Consider the following 27265-nt stretch of genomic DNA (forward strand, 5'->3'; position numbering starts at 1 on the left):
GCTGAGCAAGCGGCAGTTTAGGGAGCGTTAACTGCGCATGAACAAACTGCTGCTTGCCTCAAGGTTAAGGCTCCGGTGGTGTAGTAAAGGATCTGAGAATTTAATTCCTAGCTGAATTGGTTCGAACGCGTTTCTGGGTCTTTTACTCTCTGTTTTGTTTTCTAACGCTGGGTAAAGGCCGAGGGTTAGCAACTTTTATGCATCTCTAGTAGTGAGGGATCCTTAGAAATGTTTTTTGAATTAATGAACAATATTACGGTAATTATCATTCATGGAGCTCTAAATTCTTAAACCCTTCATAAACACACACATTTTCTCATTTGATTCTTAGAACAATCTTGTGAAGTGGGTAGTAACTATTCCGCTTTCTTAGAGCAGGGACTGACCTTCCAAAGGGGAAGAACCAATTCCAACCTAGATTTATCCGATGCCAAATGAATGAAAAATTAATTTTCTACAGGAATTTCTAGTGCTTGACCACTTCAAAGATCACTGTATGTTTATTTGGAATGAATATTACTCCTAGAATAGCCAGCACTTTTAAATTTTCGTTTTAAAGAAAAATCTCTTCGTTTAAATACAAATAGTGAAAAAAATGAAATTAATGCTAACACCCAGAAATTAAAAATGTTAGGTCAGTCTTGTTAGGTAGATAGTATTATTATCTCCATTTCATAGGTGAGGAAACAAGGCAGGAATGTGCAAGAAACAAGTATAATATCTGATTATTTCTAAACAAATACAATTGAGTGAATACAACTGACTTTTATTTTCTAACATTTATGTTTATTTTAGAAGGTTTAAAAAATTTTTTTTATTTATAGCACTGCCTTTAGCTTGCAAGGAACTGATTTTAAACCAGGATGTAAATCTAAATTGAAGATAAAGTGAGGATAGTCCTTAGCTTATTCAAGTACTTAATGCTTAGGAACTGCAACTAAACAGTTGGGACACTGGGAAAGATATTGCTTGGCTGCAGACTACATTTATTTGGTTAACAAATTTTCACTGGTTTTGGGAAAAACAGACTTAAAAGAGAATAGGGAGAAATACTCCTGTCCTCCAACATTTTGGTGATAATCAAGGACAAATATGAAAAAGTAGTGACTTGAGGACTAAATTGATTTTTTAATTTTGCCCAAATTCCTATCTAAGGGGTCTGGGGAGTCATGCCCTACAAAGCATAAATTCTCATCAGATGGGTTTTATTTAACCCTATATATCATGATTTACTTTTCAACCTCACTTCAGCATAACATTATGAGACAAGAAGAAAAAAATATTTTACCCCAAAACATGTTTCTTTGCCCTATTTTGAAAAGGCCCTGCAAAGCTGTTCTTTGTGGGGGAAAATTTGCATCTGTAAAGAATCTTGGCCAGGCGCAGTGGCTCACGCTGTAATCCCATCACTTTGGGAGGCTGAGCTGGGCAGATCACCTGAGGTCAGGAGTTCGAGACCAGCCTGGCCAACATGGTGAAACCCCATCTTTAGTAAAAATACAAAATATTAGTCGGGCATGGTGGCGGGCGCCTGTAATCCCATCTACTTGGGAGGCTGAGGCAGAAGAATTGCTTGAATCCAGGAGGCGGAGGTGGCAGTGAGCCGACATTGTGCCATTGCACTCCAGCCTGGGCAACAAGAGTGAAATTCCATCTCAAAATAAATAAATAAATAAATAAATAAATAAATAAATAAATAAATAAATAAATAAAAAATAAAATATTACCCAGCCTTGATCTCCTGGACTCAAGTGATCTACTCACCTTGGCCTACCAAAGTGCTGGGATTACAGGTGTGACCCACTGGGCCAGGCCACAAATACATATATTTTTATTTTTTACCGTAAATTATTAGCATTTTCTCTCAATTTTTTCTGGAGAAAAGGTTACCTTGCGAATTAACTAGCAGTGGAACCATGGTTAACATTGGAGTTTGTGCATAAGTATGTGTCAGAACTACGCAAGGATTAAGGAAGAAAGGAGACAATACGAGAATGGAACAAAGGTTGTCCTGGGAAATAAAATAAATTATTTTCCAAAAGAAGAGGTAATAATATAGCTTCATGCTACTTCAAATCTAATTTGATTTAAAAGAATTAGTAATGAGATTTTGAGCGGAGTTTTCAGAAATTGCACGAAGTATTTGTTAATGCTTCAGTGAAATATGGAACACATGAGATAAGCTATATTTGGCTGATGAAGATATTCTGAAAAAATGCTTACTATTTGGAAAGGTGAACTTCTGAAACTACAATAACATTTCATCTATTCTCAGGAAGAAATATTCCTAAGGTACTGAACTACTTCTGGTGCCCTGTTTTTAGAGATTTATCGCCTGTTTTTAGTTTATGATGGAAAAATTCTTGTTTCAGTATTTCTCACACAATTGGTTAGCTGTAGAAGTTACATGAGGATTGTGAGAACAGAACATTCTGTTGTGTGTTTATTGATGACGTGGCTGTTTATTGATGATATGGAGGCATCTGTTAAGTCAACCTTACACAGCCGACTGCAGTTTATCTCTCTCTGTATTTTCTTTTCTTTTCTTTTTTTTTTTGAGATGGAGTCTCGCTCTGTCACCCAGGAGTGCAGTGGTACTGCTCACTGCAACCTCTGCCTCCCAGGTTCAAGTGATTCTCCTGCCTCAGCCTCCTGAGGAGCTGGGATTACAGGCACCCGCCACCATGCCCGGCTAATTTTTGTATTTTTAGTAGAGATGGGTTTTGCCATGTTGGTCAGGCTGGTCTTCAACTCCTGACCTCAGATGATCTACCTGCTTCAGTCTCCCATGTCTCTGGGTTTTCTGTCCCTTTAAGGAGCTCAGTTATTCTCAAATGTTAGTGTGTATAAGAATCATCTGGCTGGGCGTGGTGGCTCACGCCTGCAATCCCAGCACTTTGGGAGGCCAAGGCAGGCGGATCACTTGAAGTCAAGAGTTCGAGATCAGCGTGGCCAACATGGTGAGAGCCCCCCGCCCCACGTCTCTACTAAAAATACAAAAAATTAGCCGGGCATGGTGGCATGCGCCTGTAATCCCAGCTACTTCGGAGGCTGAGATGGGAGAATTGCTTGATCCCAGAAGGTAGAGGTTGCAGTGAGCCGAGATAGCGCCACTGTACTCCAGCCTGGGTGACAGAGCGAGACTGTCTCCAAAAAAAAAAAAAGAAAAAGAAAAAGAAAAAAAAAATCTGGAAGAAATTATTTAAAATATAGAGTCCTGTATTTTATAGCTCTTTCTTCCAGAGTTTCTGTTTCTGCTGACGGGGTGTGGGGCTAAGAAACTGAAATTTTAAGAAGCGTTCCACGTGGGATTTTTTTTTTTTTTTGAGACACAATCTTGTTCTGTCGCCTGTTGCCCAGGCTGCAGTGCAGTTGTGATCTCTGCTCACTGCAACCTCCGCCTCTCCTGTGTTTGAGCGAGTCTTGTGCCTCAGCCTTCTGAGGCCACCACGCCTGGCTAATTTTTGTATTTTTAGGAGACACAGGGTTTTGCCACATTCCAGCTCTCTGGCGCTGTTTTTCTCTTTCTCAGGGCTAAATCTTTCACATGGATTATCTCGTTTAATCTTCACAATACATGCAATTTAAGTGGTAGTTACTATTGTTATCTTCATTTGCAGGTGAAGAAACTGCAACATGCCCAGATCATACAACAAGGAAGTAATGGAATTGAGATTCTATCCTCGGCACCAAGCCATTGCTCTAAATCTCTATGCTGTACAAGATACAGCTGAGTAAAGATTAGCAAAAACAAAAAACACAACAAAAAAAGTCCCAGGGAAGGTTCCTGTGAGTCTTTATGACCCACTGGCCATAAATTAGAGAGAGGCAATGAAGATTAAATGCAGAGAGATCCATTTTGCTTCCTAGTCTTAGTACATTGCCATATAGGCATGAGTAGTCTCCTTATCTCCATTGTCTGAGAATGCTATCCTCTGGCTCTGAGGTCCAGATCCACTAAGAAAGAATGCTGACTTGGCCGGGCGCAGTGGCTCAAGCCTGTAATCCCAGCACTTTGGGAGGCCGAGACGGGCGGATCACGAGGTCAGGAGATCAAGACCATCCTGGCTAACCCGGTGAAACCCCGTCTCTACTAAAAATACAAAAAACTAGCCGGGCGAGGTGGCGGGCGCCTGTAGTCCCAGCTACTCGGGAGGCTGAGGCAGGAGAATGGCGTGAACCCGGGAGGCGGAGCTTGCAGTGAGCTGAGATCCGGCCACTGCACTCCAGCCCGGGTGACAGAGCAAGACTCTGTCTCAAAAAAAAAAAAAAAAAACAAGACAAGGTCTAGTTTAATTATGGAACATGAAAAAAAAACTTTACTCCTCTTTTAAAGTAAAAAGCAAATCTGTTCCCTTTTAGAGTGGGATTTCCCTCCTTTGTGATATGGCTTTTTAATCACTCTTATGTTCTTTACAAATCAAATAAATAAAAGATAAAAAGAAAAATAAACCTGTCAGTAGATACTTATGTTTTCTTTGGGCCACTGTAAACGGTTTAAGGGCAAATCAACAAATTTCATTTGTTTAGTTTTTTTTTTTTTGAGACGAGTCTCGCTCTGTCACCCAGGCTGGAGTGCAGTGGCATGATCTTGGCTCACTGCAAGCTCCACCTTCGGGTTCATGCCATTCTCCTGCCTCAGCCTCCCGAGTAGCTGGGATTACAGGCACCTGCCATCATGCCTGGCTAATTTTTCTATTTTCAGTAGAGACGGGGTTTCATCGTGTTAGCCAGGATGGTCTTGATCTCCTGACCTCATGATCAGCCCGCCTTGGCCTCCCAAAGTGCTGGGATTACAGGTGTGAGCCACCACGCCCGGCCCCTCATTTGTTTAGTTTTATTAACTTAACTCTTAAATTCTGGGATTGGTCAGAGTGGCAGAATGAAGAGATATTGGAGTATACCACTGTTGGGGCACTCTGTGGAATAGAGAAGACTGCTATTTGGGCCAAGCATGGTGGGTCACGCCTGTAATCCCAGCACTTTGGGAGACTGAGGTCGGAGGATCACTTGAGCCCAGGAGTTTGAGACCAGCCTGTGCAACATGGGTGAATCTAAAAATATACAAAAAATACAAAAATTAGCTGGGCATCCTGGCACGAATCTGTAAGTCCCAGCTGTCCAGGAGGCTTAGGTGGAAAGATCACCTGAGCCCAGGAGGTTGAGGCTGCAATAAGCTGTGATCCTGCCACTGTACTCCAGGCTAGGTGACACAGTGAGACTCTGTCTCAAAAAAATATATAAAATAAGATAAACAATTGCTATTTGAACAAGAGTTAGAAAATCTAGTCCTGTCAGCATTTAAAGAGGAAAAGACAGGCATGAAATGAAAACTCAGTGTTGTAGGTTTTTTGTTATTTAGTTTTTATTTCATAATCATAAACTTAACTCTGCAATCCAGCTAGGCACGGATGGAAACAAGGAAAACATGCAGCCCAAAGGAAACTGCAGTGAGAGCACAAAGATTATAGGATACTGTGAGCAAATGGGGTGGAGGGGTGCTCTGCTGAGCTACAGACAGAATGGTCTGGTGGTTAAGATAAAACACGTCAAACTTATTAGAGTTATCCACAGTCAGCAGTGGTGATCTTGCTGGTCTTGCCACTGGACCCAAAGCACTCCATGGCCTCCACAATATTCGTGCCTTCTTTCACATTGCCAGAGACCACATGCTTGCCATCCAGCTACCCAGTCTTGGCAGTGCAGATGAAAAACTGGGAACTGTTTGTGATGGGTCCAGCATTTGCCATGGACAAGATGCCAGGACCTGTATGTTTTAGGGTGAAGTTCTCATTATTAAATTTCTTCCTGTAGACGGACTTACCACCAGTGCCATTATGGTGTGTGAAGTCACCATCCTGACACATAAACCCTGGAATAATTCTGTGAAAGAAGGAACACTTATAATCCAATCCTTTCTCTCCAGTGCTCAGATCATGAGTTTTCTGCTGTCTTTGGAAGCTTTTCTGCAAACTGCTTGAAGGAGATGCGGCCCAAGGGCTTGCTGTCATGGTGAACCCCAACGATGTCAAAGAACACGGTGGGGTTCACCATGGTTGATAGTACAGGGCTCCTGGTGGCGGTGTCTGCAAAGCCAGTGTTGTAGGTTTTAAATGAGCATCAGCACCCTGGCCTAGGGTGTTGTTAAGTGTGCCACTTCTCTTGTCCTCACATTCATTTGTCATGTATGGGGATTAGACTAAATGATCACAAAGGCTTATTTGAGTTTACAATTGTGTAATTTCCATGTGACTTATTAATTAGCCTTATTATATTTAATACAATTGTAGTCATTATGAGTGCAGAATAGAGGATCAGACAGATGTTATTCCATGAATATAACTTTAACACACTATTGATGCTGAAAATTAAAAATTAGAAGAATCTGAATATTGCTTTTTCAAGTGACTACTCCAAAAATAGTTGGCCAGTGCCTTAACCTGTCAGTATCTGAACAAATGGAAGAGAATCCATGTTAGAAAAAAACTACAAGTGCTTCATCAATACTGGAAAACAGAGCAAACCTAAAAGGGAAAAGTAGAGGTGAAAGCTCCATCTGGTGGTTAACATCTACAATTCCAAGAAACTGACATTATACTTCACTGACTGTAGTGCTGGAACCACAGTTTAGAAATATCTGTGGGTTCTGAAGTGGGAAGATTACTGGCTGTTATGTATTAACTAATATTTAATGGTAGAAGGCAAAGTCTTTCATAGGGTGCTTAGAGTACTTGACTCAAGATAGTCCCTGGGAAAAAAGTTGCAAGCTCAAATATCTTTAAGAAATGTTCTTGGCTACACATCTTTATTTGACCACAGGATCTTTCCCTCTCTTTTTAGTCTCTGGCATTTTAAGAAATGCCAGTTTGAGGAAGTAGTGAACTTTGGAGTATATGCTTTTAAAAGACTTTCTTTTGAAGGGAGCTTATATGAGATTTTATATTTTTTACAATGTCTTAGATGTTCTGACCTTCCTTTCACAGGACTTAAAAAAAAATTCCATTCCCTTTCTACTCTTCCTCAGGTTGAAGCCTTGTAACCAGCATACTAGAAAAAATTATAGGTGTGGTGGTTCATACCTATAATCCCAACACTTTGAAAGGCCGAGGTGGGAGGATCCCTTGAGTCCGGAGTTCAATTCCAACCTGGGCAACATACCAAGACCCCATCCCTATTAAAAAAGAAAAGAAGAGGCCAGGTGCGGTGGCTCGCGCTTGTAATCCCAGCACTTTGGGAGGCTGAGGTGGGCGGATCACTTGAGGCCAGGAGTTCAAGACCAGCCTGGCCAACATGGTGAAATCCCTGGAATAACAGGCGTGAGCCACTGCGCTGGCCTGACTTTCATCTTTTTTTTTTTTTTTTTGAGACAGCATCTTGCTGTGTCGCCCAGGCTGGAGTGCAATGGCGTGATCTCGGCTCACTGCAACCTCCACCTCCCGGGTTCAAGCAATTCTCCTGCCTCAGCCTCCCGAGTAGCTGGGACTACAGGTGCCCACCACCATGCCCAGCTAATTTTTATATTTTTAATAGAGACGGTGTTTCACCATGTTGGCCAGGATGGTCTCGATCTCTTGACCTCGTGATCCACCCGCCTTGGCCTCCCAAAGTATTGGGATTACAGGTGTGAGCCATTGCGCCCGATGACTTTCATCTTTTTTAAAGCATAGCTTGGAATAATTGATCAGTAAGGATGAAATAATTCTATGGATGATGAAGTAGCAGAATGTTTCAACATACAAAAAAAAAAAAATTAGTAAATCCCATGATGTGTCCTAGATTTATAAAAGTCCAATAGACCTATATGGGAATTGCAAATAGAATGAGTTTTATTCTATTTTTTAATTTTATGTATTTTATTTTTGAGACTGAATCTCACTCTGTTGCCCAGGCAGTGCCACAGTCGTGCAACGGCGCCATCACGGGTCACTGTAGCCTTGACCTCCCCGGGTTGAGGTGACTCTCCCACCTCAGCCTCCTGAGTAGCTGGGATTAAAGGTGTACACTACCATGCTCTGCTAATTTTTCTATTTTTTTTTTTTTTCTTTTGGTAGAGATTGGGTTTCTCCACATTTCCCTGGCTGGTCTTGAACTCCTGGGCTCAACTGATCCTCCCCCTTCAGCTTCCCAAACTGCTAGGATTACAGGTGTGAGTCACCATATCTATTTTTTTCAGAAAATAAATTTTCTCTTTGTTGTTTGGAAGACTTCTATGAAGGAATATAAATCATGAAATATCAATCCTTAAGAATAGAGCTCAAGGCCGGGCGCGGTGGCTCAAGCCTGTAATCCCAGCACTTTGGGAGGCCGAGACGGGCGGATCACGAGGTCAGGAGATCGAGACCATCCTGGCTAACACAGTGAAACTCCGTCTCTACTAACAAATACAAAAAAACTAGCCGGGCGAGGTGGCGGGTGCCTGTAGTCCCAGCTACTTGGGAGGCTGAGGCAGGAGAATGGCATAAACCCGGGAGGTGGAGCTTGCAGTGAGCTGAGATCTGGCCACTGCACTCCAGCCTGGGCGACGGAGCGAGACTCCGTCTCAAAAAAAAAAAAAAAAAAAAAAAAAAAAAAAAGAATAGAGCTCAAAAACAAAAAAACAACCCTGAAAGGCTAAAGCTGGGTCCAGTAGATCCTGATCCTGATAGTATATCCAAGAATTACAGTCATTCATCTTTTTTTTTTTTTTTTTTTTTTTTTGAGATGGCGTCTCACTCTGTCACCCAGGCTGGAGTGCAGTGGCATGATCTTGGCTCACTGCAACCTTTGCCTCCCAGGTTCAAGGGATTCTCCTGCCTCAGCCTCCTGAGTAGCTGGGATTACAGGCACCTGCCACTGCGACCGGCTAATTTTTGTATTTTTAGTTTTAGTAGAGACGGGGTGTCACCATCTTGGCCAGGCTGGTCTTGAACTCCTGACCTTGTGATTCACCTGCCTCAGCCTCCCAAAGTGCTGGGATTACAGGCGTGAACCACTGTGCCTGGACTTAAAGTCATTCATCTTAAAGCACATAAAGACAGATGCAACTGAGTTTGTTATGCATCCTAACATCTATTTCATTGTAATAGGGAACCAAAACCTTTGATCAACTGAAAACAAAGGAATGATGAGTTTTTGTTTGTTTGTTTTGTTTTGTTTTGTTTTTGCTTTGAAATGGAATCTCGCTCTGTCCTCCAGGCTGGAGTGCAGTGAGGCGATCTTGGCTCACTGCAAGCTCCGTCTCCTGGGTTCACACCATTCTCCTGCCTCAGCCTCCCAAGTAGCTGGGACGAGTAGCTGGGACTACAGGCGCCCGCCACCATGCCCGGCTAATTTTCTGTATTTTTAGTAGAGACAGGATTTCACCGTGTTAGCCAGGATGGTCTTGATCTCCTGACCTCGTGATCTGCCCACCTTGGCTTCCCAAAGTGCTGGGATTACTGGTGTGAGCCACTGCGCCTGGCTCGGAATGATGAGTTTTTAAAAGGACTTAATTGAGCTGGATGTTAAAGATGCCTTTCTGGAAACCATGAAATGAATGAAACTACCAAAGGTACTATACTTTGATTTATTCCTCACTGAATTCCAGGATTTCTGTGGATCTTCTCATCAATGTTGCTATGGTCTGAATATTTGTCTCCCCCCAAACTCATAGGTTGAAATTCTAACTGCTAAGGTATGAGGAGGTAGGGCCTTTGGGAGGTGAATAGGTCATGAGGGCTGGCCTCCCATGAATGGGATTAGTACCCTTGTAAAAGAGACCCCAGAGAGTTGGCCAGCCCCTTTCGCCATGTGAGAACACAGTTAGAAGGCACCATCTATGAATCAGAAAGCAGGTCCTCACTGGACACCACATCAGTTGGCATCTTGATCCTGGACTTTTCAGCCTCCAGAACAGTGAGAAATAAATTTCTGTTGTTTATGAGCTACCCAGTTGAGGGCATGTTGTTTTAGCAGCCTAAATGGACTAAGATCTATGTCTTTTTACCCTACTCATTCTTATATCTTGTCGCTTTTTGTGGGTGTACTTATTCCACCTTTATAACATTACCCTTGCTGTTCACATGGTGTGCTATCAAGAATCTTCATTAAGGTAGCACCCTGAACCTACTTTATTTGGAAGCCTACATTAATTTTTAGCTTTCGATTCCCATTGCCCTCTTTAGGATTGTATTACAATTTGACAAGTAAACTCATCCTCTTCCACCTTCCAAAACAACTTTAGTATACACATTATAGAAAGGGAAACATGTTTGGTGCTGCTATCTTTTCTCTTTTTTTTTTGAGACGGAGTCTCACTCTGTCACCCAGGCTGGAGTGCAATGGCGTGGTCTTGGCTCACTGCAAGCTCTGCCTCCCAGGTTCAAGCATTTCTCCTGCCACTGCCTGTAGCTGGGACTACAGGAGCGTGCCACCACACCCGTCTCATTTTTGTATTTTTAGTAGAGATGGGGTTTCACTATGTTGGCCAGGATGGTCTCGAACTCCTGACCTTGTGATCCGCCTGCCTCTGCCTCCCAAAGTGTTGGGATTATAGGCCTGAGCCACTGCGCCTAGCCTGGTGCTGCTGTCTTATTTATCATGAATACAAGCTTTGAAGGACAGGGACTTGATCTTTTTTTCCATTCCATAAAATGCGGATATGGCTAAGCTTTGCAGGATTTTAGGTGTTGTCATATATGCAATTAATTCCATGGGCACTTAATTCCATTCCTCTCACTGAAGGATGGGGTTGTCTGAGACCACCAAGCTCTTATGTCTCACCAATCTGTTGCTTTCTCATTTTGTTAAACTTTTTTCTTGGAAAGAAAAACATTGACTAAATCAAGATGAATCAGTCAAATATTGTACTGTGTGTATGTGTTGGGGGTGGGGGGAAACAGAGTAGAGGTGGCAGAGGCAATGTAGGAGGAAAAGACAGGCTGACTAGAATACATAAATAGTACGTGAAGTCTTTCGGGCCAGGGATCTGGGCCTACCTTGCCTGCATCATATCACCAGCATCTCAGTTGTGTCTGGCACATAGTAAGTGTTCAGTAAACATTAGTTGCACTAAGTGAAAGAATGAACTTCTCTCTTTTTTCAGAGATGTTTTTGGTGATTCTCCGAATCAACCAGGGTCCTTAAGATGTCCTGGAGGCCGTCTCCATTTCTCTCGGTAAGTTAAGGTGTCTGAATGGCACCAGTGCTCCACTCCTCCTGCGACCTGCAGGTAGTGGGATATGCTGTGGCTCTGCGGAGTGGGGTAAAGGAGCTCCCACGGCGCCGCTCCCTCTCCCGGTCCCGCTGTGCCCGGTCCCACGCCCCTCAGCCGCCCGGCTGCCTCGGTTGTCCGGGTTCTTCCGCCCCTCTGGCTCGGTCCACGTTACCTCTCCTCCCTTCTCCCCTCTCGGTACCTTCGCCCGCCGCGCGCCTTTCTCAAATCCTCCGGTTATTAAGCTCAGGGGACGGTGGCCCGCCCGGGTAACTCTGCGCCCGCCCCTTCCTGCCCCCTTCCTGCCCTCACGCCCCGTCCCCTCCTCTTGACGTGGCAGAGGCGGCGCCAGCCATGTTGGCCGGGCGGAGGTCTTCGGTGAGGCCCGGGGCGGGGTGGCGCCAGCCCTGATTGCGGTGCCACGGACTGCTCCTGCTGGGCGGAGAGGACTGATTTTGCAAAGCGGAGGCTGCGACGGGTCCGGCAGGGGGACAGTGAGGTAAGGGCCGCCTCGTCTCCGCTCCTGGGGGACCTCAGGTGCGCAGCGGGAAGCGGGTGCGGGCTGGCGGCGGCGGCGGCGGGCTGGCGGCTGGGGTCCTGGGTGGGGGTGGGGTCCCGGCTCTGCCCTCTCGGTGCCCTGGGGCCCGCGAGGTGTGCCGGAGGCTGAGGCCGGGTCCGGCGCGGGGAGCGTTGAGCGCTGAGCTTGCCACTCTCTCACCCACTTGGCCGGGGGCCAAGCCTCATCCTCCAGCTCCCCTGGATTCGGTGGAAAGATGGGAGTCGTGTGGAAAACGGTGGTTGGAGCATCTCGCCCAGCACCCACCCCCACCTCCTGGGCCACCCATCTCCACCTCCTGGGCCAAGCCCATCATCGCTTCTGGGCCCTTGGACTTTCTGTTTCATTCCTTGCCAGATCTGGAGTGTCCTAGACTTTGAACCCTATTGACTACGTCACCCGTAATTCAGCCTTGGAAGTTAAAGGGGTTAAAGGAGAAAAGAGCTAGGTAAAGATAATGCCTTAGGTTTTGATTACAAAGAGTTGTTTTCCAGCAGGACCAATCCTATCCCATTGGCCTTTCTTTCTAAGGCAGGTAGTGTTTCCCGATTTGGTGGTTAAGGTACTACCTGAGGAAAGTAATAGTAAATCTACATCAATCACTGGAGGAATGTGGAATTCTCGTTTTCACGTGAACTCCCTCAACCTCTACCCTCCAAAGCCATGGATAACTAGCCAAATTAACTTGGTTTAAAAAGGTTTTAGATTAAAGTATAAGTGCTTGTTAAGTTTTCCTTCTTTTCCTCCTCTGGTAGTGAATGAACATCATTTCAGAAGTGGCGCGATCTTGGCTCACTGCAACCTCCACCTTCCCGGGTTCATGCCATTTTCCTGCCTCAGCCTCCCGAGTAGCTGGGACTACAGGTGCCCGCCACCACGCCTGGCTGATTTTTTTGTATTTTTAGTAGAGACGGGGTTTCACTGTGTTAGCCAGGATGGTCTCGATCTCCTGACCTCGTGATCCGTCCATCTCGGCCTCCCAAAGTGCTGAGATTACAAGCGTGAGCCACCACGCCCGGCCTAATTTACAGAATTTTAGAGTTAGATGGGACCTTGTGGTTTTCTAGTCCAAGTCTCTTATCTTGCTGATGAGAAAAACAGAGGATTCAGAGAGGTTAAATTGTCCAAAATCATAAGAAGACAGTTCATTGAGGATTTTACAAGTGAAAAGTAGGAGACAAATTTAATTGGCTACTAAAAAATACATCTAATTGGAAGGAACTCAAATTTACTTGGCAAGTAAATTTTCAATTAGGTATGAATAAAAGGGCTTAAATATGAGAAACTATCATAGGGAAAGTCATTTTGGTTTGTTTGGGATGAAGTCTCTCCCTGTCACCCAGACTGGAGTGCAGTTGAAGGGATCTCGGCTCACTGCAAGCTCCGCCTCCCAGGTTCAAGCTGTTCTCCTGCCTCAGCCTCCCTAGTAGCTGGGACTAGCAGGCACCCGCCACCATGCCTGGCTAATTTTTGTGTTTTTAGTAGAGACGGAATTTAACCATGTTGGCCAGGCTGGTCTTGATCTCATGACCTCCTGATCCACCCGCCTTGGCCTCCGAAAGTGCTGGGATTACAGGCGTGAGCCACTGCGCCTGGCCAGGGAAGTCTTTTGAAATACTACTTGGGCACATATTTGATATACTAGGTTAAAGTGACATAATGGTTTGCTTCTTAGCTTTTAGCTCTATTATGATAAAATTATTTAACTAAAGTATATTGTACTGAAATCGGACATTTCTTTAGAATAGTCTTTTGTGTTTTGTATCACTTAAAAAAAAAAAAAGACTAGTGGCTGGGCACAGCGGCTTAACGCCTGTAATCCCAGCACTTTGGGAGGCCGAGGTGGGCGGATCACCTGAGGTCAGGAGTTCAACACCAGCCTGACCAACAAGGTGAAGCCCCATCCCTATTAAAAATAGAAAAATTAGCGGGGCATAGTAGCTCGCGCCTGTAATCCCAGCTACTCGGGAGGATGAGGCGGGAGAATCGCCTGAACCTGGGAAGTGGAGGTTGCAGTGAGCCGAGATGGCGCCACCGCACTCCAACCTGGGTGGTAGAGTGAGACTCCCATCTCAAAAATAAAAGAGACTAGTATGCTAAGTCTGCATTCTAATATAGTGTGTGGAATAATATTTCTTTGGTTTAATACTTTTGTGCAAACCTGTTAGTATTAGGGGAGAGAGTACTTATCAAATAATATCATTTTATGAAAAGCTAGCTTGTGGCTGGGCCCGGTGGCTCATGCCTGTAATCGCAGTACTTTGGGAGGCTGAGGCGGGTGGATCACCTGAGGTCGGGAGTTCGAGACCAGCATGACCAACATGGAGAAACCCCCATCTCTACTAAAAATACAAAAATTAGCCGTGTGTGGTGGCGCATGCCTGTAATCCCAGCTACTTAGGAGACTGAGGCAGGAGAATTGCTTGAAACCAGGAGGTGGAGTTTGCGATGAGCCGAGATCGTGCCATTGCACTCCAGCCTGGGCAACAAGAGCAAAACTGTCTCAAAAAAAAAAAAAAAGAAAGAAAAGTTGGCTTGTAAAAGGACTTTATTTCAGATATGCCATTGTTGGACATGGGACTAAGCCTAGCAAACTTCGTCCTTGAATTCGTGATTTTAAGATTGCATGACTACTACTATGGAAAGGTGAGGGAAGTCAGGAAAGTGTTGTGCATAACCAAGTAATTGGACGAATTAAGAAACAGGTAGGACTTTTTTCAAACTACTGCTGGAAAGTGGGAATGTAAGAAGTATAATAGATGTGATTTAGCAAGCAAATTGATCTTAGAGCAGGGAGATTGAGAGGAAAAAATGTGAAGAAGAGAAGGGGAGTTGTGCCCAAATATCACTCAGGTGATACTTAGTATGTCCTAAGAAGTAAGGGTGTAGAAATACAATCGAGCCTGTTAACCAGTTGAAAGTTAAACCTGGCTATTGTCTGTGTGTGAATGTCTTCCTGCTAAGAATCCTGGAACCTTTGGTATTGCGGTTTCCTAATGGTCCTAAGGCAATTGTTTTCAGAACCCCTAACTTAAACATTGAGTATCCAAAGAGAGAGAGAGAAAAAAAATGGCTAAACAGAGGACAGGTGGGTTTTCACATCTGTTTCTGCAGTTTATTGTGATACATTGTTTTGGTTGAATTGTATGAAGGATTAATTAAGAAATTGAAAGGTTAAGGCTGGGCGCGGTGGCTCACACCTGTAATCCCAGCACTTTGGGAGGCCGAGACGGGTGGATCATGAGGTCAGGAGATGGAGACCATCCTGGCTAACATGGTGAAACCCCGTCTCTACTAAAAAATACAAAAAACTAGCCGGGCGAGGTGACGGGCGCCTGTAGTCCCAGCTACTCGGGAGGCTGAGGCAGGAGAATGGCGTGAACCCGGGAGGCGGAGCTTGCAGTGAGCTGAGATCTGGCCACTGCACTCCAGCCTGGGCGACAGGGCGAGACACTGTCTCAAAAACAAAACAAACAAGCAAATAAACAAAAATAAAAACAATTAGCTAGGCGTGATGGCAGGTGCCTGTAGTCCCAGCTACTCGGGAGGCTGAGGCAGGAGAATGGCGTGAACCCAGGAGGCGGAGCTTGCAGTGAGCCGAGATTGCGCCACTGCACTCCAGTCTGGGCGACAGAGCGAGACTCCGTCTCAAAAAAAAAAAAAAAAAAAAAAAAAGAAAAAGTTAATTGCAGTGTGGAATCTGAAAGTTTAGGAGTGGACTTTTTGAACTTTGTTGCCTTCAAACTCATTGGCCTACTCTGCACTGTGAATGGATCATCTACCCTTGCATGATATTTTAACATCACAAACTGACCGTTTGGAAGATAATGCTTCACTGAGTAATGTATATCTTCTAAATGTTAATACATTTCGTTATATACTATCAAACAAATTAGAATAATACCAACACTGATCTCATCAGAAAAATCTTTACATATTAGAAACTTGTCAAGCTTATGGTAGCAGGCCCAAGTTTTAAAACAGTTTAATGGCGGGGAGCGGTAGGGCTCATGCGTGTAATCCCAGCACTTTGGGAGGCCGAGGCGGGCAGATCACGAGGTCAGATGATAGAGACCATTCCAGCCAACATGGTGAAACCCCGTCTCTACTGAAAATACAAAAAATTAACTGGTTGTGGTGGCACGCGCCTGTAGTCCCAGCTACTCGGGAGGCTGAGGCAGGGGAATCGCTTCAACTTGGGAGGCAGAGGTTGCAGGGAGCTGAGATTGCCCCACTGCACTCCAGCCTGGCAACAGAGTGAGACTCCGTTTCAAAAAAAAAAAAATAACCAAAAAACAATTTAATATTTGCTTGAAAACTCCAATTTTTATCACTGGCAAAAAATACTACCAGTTTTATATAAAGTGATAGATTTACTTCATACATTTTTGAGAAAATATCTATAATACGTGAGTACTAGTTATGTACTATCCTTGGGAGAATTGAGAAAATAGTCATTCAAAACATTTTTTGTTTTGTGTTTCAGCTATTTTAATGCCTTTTGCAGATGTGTTTTAGATGCATTTTATTTTATTTTTTTGTTATGACACATTAGAATTTTTATTTTTTCTTAACTACACTAGATTTCTTATGACTTATTTTTTGTCAAATGTAGTCATCCCTATTCTGATTTCATTTTATTTTATTAAAAAAATTTTTCTTTATTTGAGAAGGAGTCTCACTTTGTCGCCCAGGCTAGAGCACGATCTCTGCTCATTGCAACTTCCACCTCCCGGGTTCAAGTGATTCTCCTGCCTTAGCCTCCTGAGTGGCTGGTATTATAGGTACCCACCGCCAGCTCAGCTAATTTTTGTATTTTTAGTAGAGATGGGATTTCACCATGTTGGCCAGGCTGGTCTTGAACTCCTACCTCAAGAGATCCACCGGCCTCAGCCTCCCAAAGTGCTAGGATTACAGGCGTGAGCCACTGTGCCTGGCCTTAAATTTTTTTTTTTTTATTTTTAATTTTGTGGGTACATAGTAGGTGTATACATGCATCTTAAATTATAGGAGCAATTAAGTAGTAAACACAATTTTATTTGCCTTATGTTGTGTATAATACATGTGGAAGAGGTTTGCATAGTCTTAGAACTTATATTCACATCAGTACCATGGAAGTTGTTGCTAAAAACTGGATCTGTAATTCCCCCCTCACCCCCACATCCTGGTTGTTTTTTCTTTATTGCCACCTATGTTACAGTGGGGTTTGACATCTTCTAACTCTCCGCAGAATACCCCACACCTTTGTTTTATCATTATCTTTCAACACTTTTCCTTGAAGGCTCATACCACCCTTCTCAAAGCTGTCTTCTATATTTACCTTCAAAATAGTTTTTTTTTTTTTTTGAGATGGAGTCTTGCTCTGTCGCCTAAGCTGGAGTGCAGTGGTGTGATCTTGGCTCACCGCAACCTCTGCCTCCCCAGTTCAAGTGATTCTCCTCCTTAGCCTCCTGTGTAGCTGGGATTACAGGTACATGCCACTGTGCCCAGCTAATTTTTTTTTTTGTATTTTTAGTAGAGACGGGGTTTTGCCATGTTGACCAGGCTAGTCTTGAACTCTTGATCTCATGTGATCCAACCACCTCAGCCTCCCAAAGTGCTGGGATTACAGGCTTGAGCCACCACGCCCGGCCCAAAATAGTCTTTTCTAAACAAGTTTAGTCTTGGGATTTCTCTTTACCCTTTATGCGCCTTTGAAAAATCCACAATCTTTTTTGATTAGCATAAGATTTTCTAGCTGTCTCCAAGATTCTGGCACGATGGAGGAAATACAATGTTTTCTTTAATTTTTGCTTTCTTGTTTAAAGAAGAGAAAGTTCTTAACTGCTTGGAATGCTTAGATTTGTTAAGCTTCAATTTCTGTCATTTGTTTTATCAAAACTTATTTGAAAGATTTTTCTAAAATTAAAATTGTTGTATCTAACTTTTTCTCCTGAAATAATATCTCTTCTTTCTTCACTTAAATTTTAGAATCAGTTTCTTGTCCCACTATTGTTCTTAGCTACTTTAAACATCCATGTTGGGTTTTCCAGGCACCCTAGGTTCACAGTATACTTCTTTCAACTTTACCTCCTTCATGTCTGCTACATAACACTTGAATGTCTTTGTCATCCCACACCTTTAAATTCTTCAGCTTCCTTCCATGACTAACCACTGTTGCAGTTTGAGAGCATGATATAGAGCTGTTGCCTATGTAGGAAAGCTGGCATCCTATCTATGCATTTAGACAGTAAAAATGGAGCTGTCTTTTGATACTGGACCCTTCCCAGAGTGCATCCTCTTCCCTTGGTTAGTAAACTTAAATTATTATACTGAAATTTTGTATCTTAAATTGGAGTTTAAAATGCCCTCATAATTTGGAATGTTCAAAATATTCTGAAGTAAGTTTCTGCAGAAGAGTCTAAATGATATATAAATTGGGGGAATTGGGGGAACAGCACTTATCAAGCATTTTATTTATTGTGTCACAAATAGCCTGTACTTGCACAATAAGAAAATTACCTGTCCAAAGCAGAAGTGCCCAGTTTTAGGAAAATCTTTTTGTTATATACTTTTTTTTTTTTTTTTATTTTATCCATTCTGTAGAGGTATCTCCTGTTTTTTTTTTTTTTTTTTTGAGACAGAGTCTCGCTCTGTCGCCCAGGCTGGAGTGCAGTGGTGTGATCTCGGCTCAAGCTCTGCCTTCCGGGTTCACGCCATTCTCCTCCCTCAGCCTCCTGAGTAGCTGGGACTACAGGCGCCCGTCACCACGCCTAGCTAATATTTTTGTATTTTTAGTAGAGATGGGGTTTCACCGTGTTAGCCAGGATGGTCTCGGTCTCCTGACCTCGTGATCCACCCGCCTCGGCCTCCCAAAGTGCGGGGATTACAGGTGTGAGCCACCACACCCGGCCTTTGTTATATAGTATTAAACATTCTCTTCTATAAAGTTTAGTGGAAACTTGTTGTTTTTTAGATAGAAACCGTGTGAGTTTTAGAACTGTATAATTTTGAAATCTGTTTATATGAATTCATGTAACTTTCAAAATTGATATGGAAAACATAGGATCTAGGTTTTCCCCCTATTTTTGCATTTCTTTCCTATGTACCCTTAAAGAAATAAGACACTATTTTTTAACCATCACCTTTCAGAGTGAATAGGAAAGTGTTAAATACCTGTTATTGGGCCTCATGGACATTGGACATTGGGTAGAGCCATTAATTATTTTGTTATGAGTTGCTTGCTAATTTTTTTCCGAGATAAATATTTTCATTTTGTCCTGATTTTTTTTTTTTTTTTTTTGAGATGGAGTTTTGCTCTTGTTGCCCAGGCAGGAGTGCAATGGCATGATCTTGGCTCACCACAAACTCTGCCTCCAGGATTCAAGAGATTCTCCTGCCTTAGCCTCCCGAGTAGCTAGGATTACAGGCATATGCCACCATGCCTGGCTAATTTTGTATTTTTAGTAGAGATGGAGTTTCTTCTTGTTGGTCATGCTGGTCTCCAAATCCCGACCTCAGGTGATCCACCCGTCTCGGCCTCCCAAAGTGCTGGGATTACAAGTGTGAGCCACCGTGCCCAGCCAGTTCTGATTTCTAATGTGTTAATATTGCTGAATATGGGGAAAACATACTTATTTTGAAACTTCTTAAGAGGATCCTGGATTTTAAAATATTTTAAAATTTTGATACAGAAATAAGAATCAAACTCCACAATGACAACCTATTTGGAATTCATTCAACAAAATGAAGAACGAGATGGAGTCCGATTTAGTTGGAATGTTTGGCCATCAAGTCGACTGGAAGCTACAAGAATGGTTGTTCCTGTGGCAGCCCTGTTTACACCGCTGAAAGAGAGACCTGACTTACCACCTATTCAATATGAACCTGTTCTGTGTAGTAGGACCACTTGCCGTGCAGTTTTGAATCCTTTATGGTAAGTAAAATATATAGAGAAACTAATGTGGCAATGAGATTTAAAAATGCAGGGTTTTTTTTTTTTTGCATATTTTTATAAAAATCCCTTTGTTTTTGTTCATAGTAATTTTTTCAAATTAGGACAGTCAGAAAAATCCAGAGAGCTGTAAAATTTTAGGATCATTCTAGTTGTAGTGAGTTGATAATATAAAGAGACCAAATGTAAGAGTGTCACTATAAAAACTGTTAGATCCCATCAGTGTCTTCTGAATAGTGGTGCTGGATATGTATCAACCCATCTTGTGTCATTAGATAAGTCATAATTGGCTGGGCACGGTAACTCATGCCTGTAATCCCAGCACTTTGGGAGGCCGAGGTGGTGGATCACCTGAAGTCAGGAGTTTGAGACCAACCTGACCAATATGGTGGAACCCCGTCTCTACTAAATACAAAACTTAGCTGGGTGTGGTGGCATGTGCCTGTAGTCCCAGCTATTCAGGAGGCTGAGACAGAGAATTGCTTGAACCTGAGAGGCGGAGGTTGCAGTGAGCTGAGATCATGCCTCTGCACTCCAGCATGGGCGACAGAGTGAGACTCCGCCTCAAAAAAAAAAAAAAAGAAAGTCATGATTGAGTGACATGATGTTACAAAAATGTTGTGATTTCTGTTGCTTAAGCCAAAGTCTCAGGAATCATCTCTTACTTCTCTTTTCATTCCCTCTCCCTCAGCCAATCCACTAGCAAATCTAGGTGATCTACCTTAGAACATTACAGATTCTGTCTCTTACAGCCTCTTATTCCGTCTCTGGTAGTATACCCTGCTTCAAGATACCACTATCTTTTTTCCTGGGCAATTTCAATAGCCTCCTACCTGCTCCCCTGTTTCTATTCTTGTCTTTCAGCAGTCTGTTCTCCATCCAGAAGCTAGAGTTTTATGAATGAAAATCAGATTATTAAAATCTTCCAGTAGTAGCTTCTTATTTTTGGAATGAGAAATCTAAACCACTTATCAAGATCTGTAAAGCCTTGTATGATCTAGCCTCTGTATATATTTCTGCCTTTATCTGGTATTATCCATTTTCCTTATTATCATCTACATAATACCTTAACCCTGTTACCCTCTTTCTGATTCTTGAACATACCAAACTTATTCCTGCCTTGACACTGGTATAGTAGCTGTGCATTCTGCCCGGATTCTTCCGTCTCCAGATTTTCTTGTGATTGGTTCCTTTTCATTCTGGTCATACTTTAGTTGTCTAATTAAGAAGACTGTTTTTTAAAGCAGCCCTCTTAAACACATTCTTACATTCTGCTTTGTTTTCTTTAATCTGTTGTTACCATGTGAAAGTATTTTTGGCTGGGCGGAGTAGCTCATGCCTGTAATCCCAGTGCTTTGGGAGGCCAAGGTAGGAGAATTGCCTGGGCAGCAAAGCAAGACCCCATTTCTACAGGGGAAAAAAAAAGAAAATATATATATGTATGTGTGTGTGTGTGTGTGTGTATATATATATTTTATGTATATATGCTGAGTGTGGTGGTATGTGCCTGTAGTCCTAGCTACTTGGCAGGCTGAAGATGGGAGAAACACTTGAGCCAGGAGTTCAATGCTGCAGGGAGCTATGATTCTACCATTGCACCGCAGCCTGGGCAATAGAACGAGACCCTGTCTCAAAAAAAAACCAAACGTATTTTCTTGTTTGTGCATCTGCTTGTCTTTTGTCTGTCTTTTCTAGAATGTAAACTCCATGAGAGCAGTTCTCTTTTTCTTGTATCACCAGCACCTAAAATAATGGTTGGTACTTATTAGGCATTCAGTAAATATATTTTTGACCTGAATAAATGTTTTCTAGGTCTGAGTGTAGATGTTACTGAAGTCACTTGAAGAAAAAAATAGGATTATTTTAATTTTATTGATATTGCTGTATATGTGTGTGTATATATATTTTTGAGATGGTTTCACTCTGTTACTTAGACTGGAGTGCAGTGTTGTGATTCTGGTTCACTGTATCTTTGACCACCTGGGCTCAGATGATCCTCCCACCTAAGGCCCCGAAGTAGCTAGGACTACAGTCATGCGCCACCATGCCTGGATGATTGTATTTTTTGTAAAGACTGGGTTTCACCATATTGCCTAAGCTGGTCTTGAACTCCTGGACTCAAGCCATCTGCCGCCTCAGCCTCCCAAAGTGCTGAGATTACAGGTGTGAGCTACTGCACCCAGTGAATATTTACTGTATGTTAAAAGTTACAATATATTCACCATTTAGGTAAACTTGTATATGTTAAAAGTATGAATTAGATATTGGTAGTGTCTAAAACTACATGGCTTTTAAAAGTTACTTTTACTTTCAATTTGAATATGTTCATGTTTTAGGAAGAAATTAATTTTATTGAAATTTGAAGTTTTGTAAAATTGAACTGAAATATGAACTGATATATCTTTTCTTTTTTTAAAACAGTCAAGTGGATTATCGAGCAAAACTTTGGGCTTGCAACTTTTGTTACCAAAGGAATCAGGTAAGAAAACATCCATTGCATGCCAGGTGCGTTGGCTCACGCCTGTAATCCCAGCACTTTGGGAGGCCGAGGCAGGTGGATCATGAGGTCAGGAGATCGAGACCCTCCTGGCTAACACAGTGAAACCCTGTCTCTACTAAAAATACAAAAAAAAGTTTGCCAGGCTTGATGGCAGGCGCCTGTAGTCCCAGCTACTAGGGAGACTGAGGCAGGAGAATGGCGTGAACCTGGGAGGCGGAGCTTGCAGTGAGCCGAGATCGCGCCACTGCACTCCAGCGTGGGTGACAGAGCAAGACTCTGTCTCAAAAAAAACGTAAAACATCCATTGCAGATGTTAATGCCAAAATACTAGTCATGTAGAAAAATGCATATTTAAAAAAAGATACAAATAATTATTTCTCATTTAATGAAAATGCCTTTTTAAAAATAATTAAATGATCAGGAAATGCTTTCAGTTTAAAATTTTATTAATCTTTCTAGCCTATAATTTGTTAAACATTTTTTTTTTTTTTCTATTTGTAGTTTCCACCTAGTTATGCTGGTATATCTGAACTGAATCAGCCTGCTGAACTTTTACCTCAGTTTTCTAGCATTGAATATGTAGTTCTGGTAAGAACATAAGAACAAATATTTAAGAAAGTTTTAAAATTTATACTGAAATAATTGTTAAATTGTGATAATTTGGAAGCAGTCATGCTTAATTTGATGGAATTGATTGATTCGATAGAACATTTCAAAGGTAAACTGTTGAGGTCAGTTTGAGCAGGGTAATTCCTATGTTGTAATAATTTGATGGGTGGCTAAGATACTGGGTAGGGTGGTGTGATTTACTATACTGAGTAGATCAGTAAGCAATAAAGTAACAATCTTGCTTTGTAGTTGGAAATTCGGTTAACAAATACTTAGTCAATATGATGCTGGAATTGGCTAATGTATCCCCCAGGTCTAATTAATGAAAATAATCTTGCATTGGTCCTTCTTAGGGAAATCATTTTTGTTTTCTTTTTGAATACCTAACATAGTTGTTTGCATGTTTAAGTGTGGAAGTAATATCTTTTATGAATGTTGTAGAGAAAGCAGTTATGGTTCACTTGGACCATTTAGTAATTTGTTCAGCCTGGCTAGTTTCTAGTTCTCTGAAAATTCAAGTCAGGTTTACTAATTATTTTATAAGAGTCAAATGAAACCTTATGCATGAGTTAAATAAAATGGAAAGTGAAAGTCCCCTCTGTGTAACTATACCTAATGTTCATAATCTTACTTTTTCATCTGATGATATGTCTTCGATCTCTCTCCATGACAGTAGAAATAACCTATTTCATTTCTGAAATGGCTTTACTAGGATACTTTTGTTTCCGTTATTTAATTAGTTCCCTGTTGACTGTCTTGTATATTGTGCTTTAAACTATGTATTTTTTCTTTTTGGTGACTTTTTTAAAAGCGTGGTCCTCAGATGCCTTTGATATTCCTCTATGTGGTTGATACTTGCATGGAAGATGAAGATTTACAAGCCCTGAAAGAATCCATGCAGATGTCATTAAGTCTTTTACCACCTACAGCTTTGGTTGGACTTATTACTTTTGGGAGAATGGTTCAGGTTCATGAACTTGGATGTGAAGGCATTTCAAAAAGCTATGTCTTCAGAGGAACAAAAGATTTGTCAGCCAAACAACTGCAGGTAAACAACAAGAATGGTAGTTTTCACCTATCTGAACATTACTCTATTGATGTTTATAAATGCTTTCTATATGTTTCTAGGACAAATTTTTATTATGAATAACTAATATAATGGTATTATAACAAAGGCTTTAAATTCAGTTCTGGCCTCAGTTTTCTTTTCAAGTGCCTTAAATTGTTATACAGATTAAAGACCCTTCACTTTTAACTGTATCTTTAAAATTTAAAGTCAAACCAAAGGTCTTTTACTAGAGATTTGAAGGGCTTATGAAGAGTCATGTTGAAGGCTAAGAAGAGCAACTGCAGAATATTAGCTTGTTTCTTTTTTTTTTCTTAATAGTTCAGCTTTTTTATCGAACATGTTATAAAAGAGTTAGTCAAAAAGACCAAAGTCGGCTGGGTGCGGTGGCTCACACCTGTAATCCCAGCACTTTGGGAGGCTGAAGTGGGTGGATCACAAGGTCAGGAGATCGAGACCACGGTGAAACCCCATCTCCACTAAAAATACAAAAAATTAGCCAGGCGTGGTGGCAGGCACCTGTAGTCCCAGCTGCTCAGGAGGCTGAGGCAGGAGAATGGCGTGAACCCGGGAGGCAGAGCTTGCAGTGAGCTGAGATCACGCCACGCACTCCAGCCTGGGGAACAGAGCGAGACTCCGTCTCAAAAAAAAAAAGATCAAAGTCCATGTCATCATCATACTCCTCAGGTTTTTCTTTCTTTGTTTCCACTTTCTTTTCCTCAGTTGGGGCAGCAGTGGTGGTGGGGGCAGGACCTCCTGCTGGTGCAGCACCAACTGTTGGAGCAGGTCCACCAGCCCCTACATTGCAGATGAAGCTCCTGATGTTGACATTGGCCAGTCCTTTGCAAACAAGCCAGGCCAGAAAGGTTCAACATTTATATCAGCTGCTTTAACAAGGGCATTGATCTAATCCACTGTGATGGTCACCTCATTGTCATGCAGAATGAAGTCCAATTAGATGCAGAAGAACTTGAGATGGAGGCCATGGTGTGGTCAAGTGCAGGACTGGTGCTGCCCAACACGGTGCTAGTCACCTGATGAAGTGAGGGCCTCACCCCAGTGTGGTCTTGGCTTCCTCATAAGAACCGATCACCTTGGTGGCTGCTGAGGAGAGAGCTTTTGTTTCTTAACGTTTCACTTAGGAACTAAATACTTTTAGTATGTTTGGCAAGGGGAGTTATTTTGAGACTGGACAATTTTTAGTTTATGAACTATGGTTGCATATGTATTTTAGTGGTTTTTATCACTGGGACAAGTTGAAGCTTTCTCTTCCGAGGCAAAGGAGTTATGTGTAGCATACTAGGATCATCTGCTCGGCTGAACATCTTTTTTTCTGCCCAGAGATTTTGATAGTCCGTAAGAGAGTAATAAGTGAATGTCTATTTGTATTGGGAGATGGTTGGTATATATGCCTTATATATATAATATAAGGTTGTTCGTGTAGGTACTTTGAAAAAACTTTCTAAGTAATTCTGGTGCAACTGCTAGTTGAGAACAGTTACGCTAGAAAATGATAGATAAGCCTGGCATAAAGTTGACAGATGTAAAATCAGACTTCAGAGGCTTCCAGGTAGACCAAAATGAGGAAGGAAGGAAGAGATTTTTGAAGGTGAGTCTAATTTGAAACTTGGCAGACTGAGGTAGTGGTGCTACAGTTAACTTAGAGAACATACTAGGGGAATTTGCAGGCTTAAATGGGGAGGATAATGAGTAATGAATGCGTTAGTCAATAAGTGGTGAATAAGATTTGAGAAGGTAGAGAAAGTTGAAGGTTGTTCTTTTTTTTTGAGATAGAGTCTCTCTCTGTCTCCCAGGCTGGGGTACATTGGCACGATCTTGGCTTACTGCACTCTCTGCCTCCCGGGTTCAAGCGATTCTCCTGCCTCAGCCTCTTGAGTAGCTGGGACTACTGGCATCCACTATCATGCCCGGCTAATTTTGGTATTTTTGTAGAGACGTGGTTTCACTATGTTGGCCAGGCTGGTCTTGAACTCCTGACCTCAGTATATCTGCCTTCCTTGGCCTCCCAGAGTGCTGGGACTACAGGTGTGAGCCACTGTGCTCAGCCTGAAGTTTGTTCTTTTAAGAGGTTTGTTGTTGAAAGTAATGAAGGAAGAGATAGCATGGGAATTTGAGAGAGAACTGAGTTAAAGAGATGTACTTTAGGAGGAAGGAGAAAGGAAAGAGACTAAAGAGGGTGAGTGAAAGCAAGAGTGAGATGAGGAAAGTGAGGTTTAGGAAGACATAGTAGGGATTCCTTCAGGAGCACAGGAAGCGGAGAGGAGAATCATGTTTCTGTGAGACAGGAGAGAAAGTGAACCAGTTTAAATCTCTGTGCTTTAGTTTTTTTCATTTGTAAAATAGAGATAGCAATAGTATTTACCTTATAGTGTAGTCATGAGAATTAAGTGAATTGTACATGTAAGTGTTTGCTATATTAATGTTATTATTAAATTATGAATTTATTTAGAATGGTTTACTGTTCTGATTGTAGAGTCCCTTTTACTTAAATTGTGTAATACATATGAAGCATGTAAAACATCTTCCTTTTTTCTTTTTTTTGGATGTGGAGTCTTGCTCTGTCACCCAGGCTGGAGTGCAGTGGCATGATCTTGCAGTCTCTGCCTGCTGAATTCAAGCAATTCTCCTGCCTCAGCCTCCTGAGTAGCTAGGACTACAGGCATGTGCCACCACACCTGCCTAATTTTTTTTTCTGTATTTTTGGTAGAGACGAGGTTTTACCGTGTTGGCCAGGATGGTCTTGATCTCCTGACCTCATGATCTGCCTGCCTCAGCCTCCCAAAGTGCTGGGTTTACAGGCGTGAGCCACCGCGCCTGACCAATTGTTGTATTTTTTAGTACAGACAAGGTTTCGCCGTGTTGGCCAGGTTGGTCTTGAATTCCTGAGCTCAGGTGATCCCCCTGCCTCGGCCTCCCGAAATGCTGGGATTACAGGCGTGAGCCACCGAGGCCAGCCTAGCTTTTTTTAGTTTGTTTGTCTGAGATGGAGTCTCGCTCTGTCACCCCGGCTGGAGTGCAGTGGCACGATCTCAGCTTACTGCAACCTCAGCCTCCTGGGTTCGAGAGATTCTCCTGCCTCAGCCTCCCAGATAGCTGGGATTACAGGAGCACACCACCATGCCTGACTAATTTTTGTATTTTTGTTAGAGATGGTGCTTCACCATGTTAACCAAGGCTAGTCTTGAACTCCTTGACCTCGTGATTCGCCCACCATGACCTCCCAAAGTGCTGGGATTAGTCGTGAACCATCGCGCCTGGCCCTAATTTTTGTATTTTTAGTAGAGACGGGGTTTCACCATGTTGGCCAGACTGGTCTCGAACTCCTGATCTCAGGTGATCCACTCACCTCGCCCTCCCAAAATACTGGGATTACAGGCGTGATCCACCACGCGTGGCCACATCTTCTTTTT

General features: G+C 42.5%; 1 protein-coding gene across 3 annotated transcripts in view; it reads left to right on the plus strand.

Annotated features, from left to right (window-relative positions):
* The first annotated feature begins 11200 nt into the window (after positions 1-11200).
* The window catches only part of SEC23A (Sec23 homolog A, COPII coat complex component), a 75876-nt gene continuing 59811 nt past the window's right edge, over positions 11201-27265 (plus strand). Inside the window, exons 1-5 of one of the 3 annotated variants that reach the window (XM_033188217.1) lie at positions 11201-11707; positions 19400-19641; positions 22081-22138; positions 22661-22747; positions 23580-23816. In XM_033188217.1, coding sequence (XP_033044108.1) covers positions 19421-19641; positions 22081-22138; positions 22661-22747; positions 23580-23816 — 603 coding nt within the window. In that variant the 5' untranslated portion in view covers positions 11201-11707; positions 19400-19420. Of the gene's footprint in view, positions 11708-19396; positions 19642-22080; positions 22139-22660; positions 22748-23579; positions 23817-27265 lie in introns of those variants that run through there. The other 2 variants (XM_033188216.1, XM_033188218.1) reach the window with 2 other exon arrangements.

Source organism: Trachypithecus francoisi, unplaced genomic scaffold (assembly GCF_009764315.1).
Source record: "Trachypithecus francoisi isolate TF-2019V2 unplaced genomic scaffold, Tfra_2.0 Lachesis_group3, whole genome shotgun sequence".
Classification (NCBI taxonomy): Eukaryota; Metazoa; Chordata; class Mammalia; order Primates; family Cercopithecidae; genus Trachypithecus; species Trachypithecus francoisi.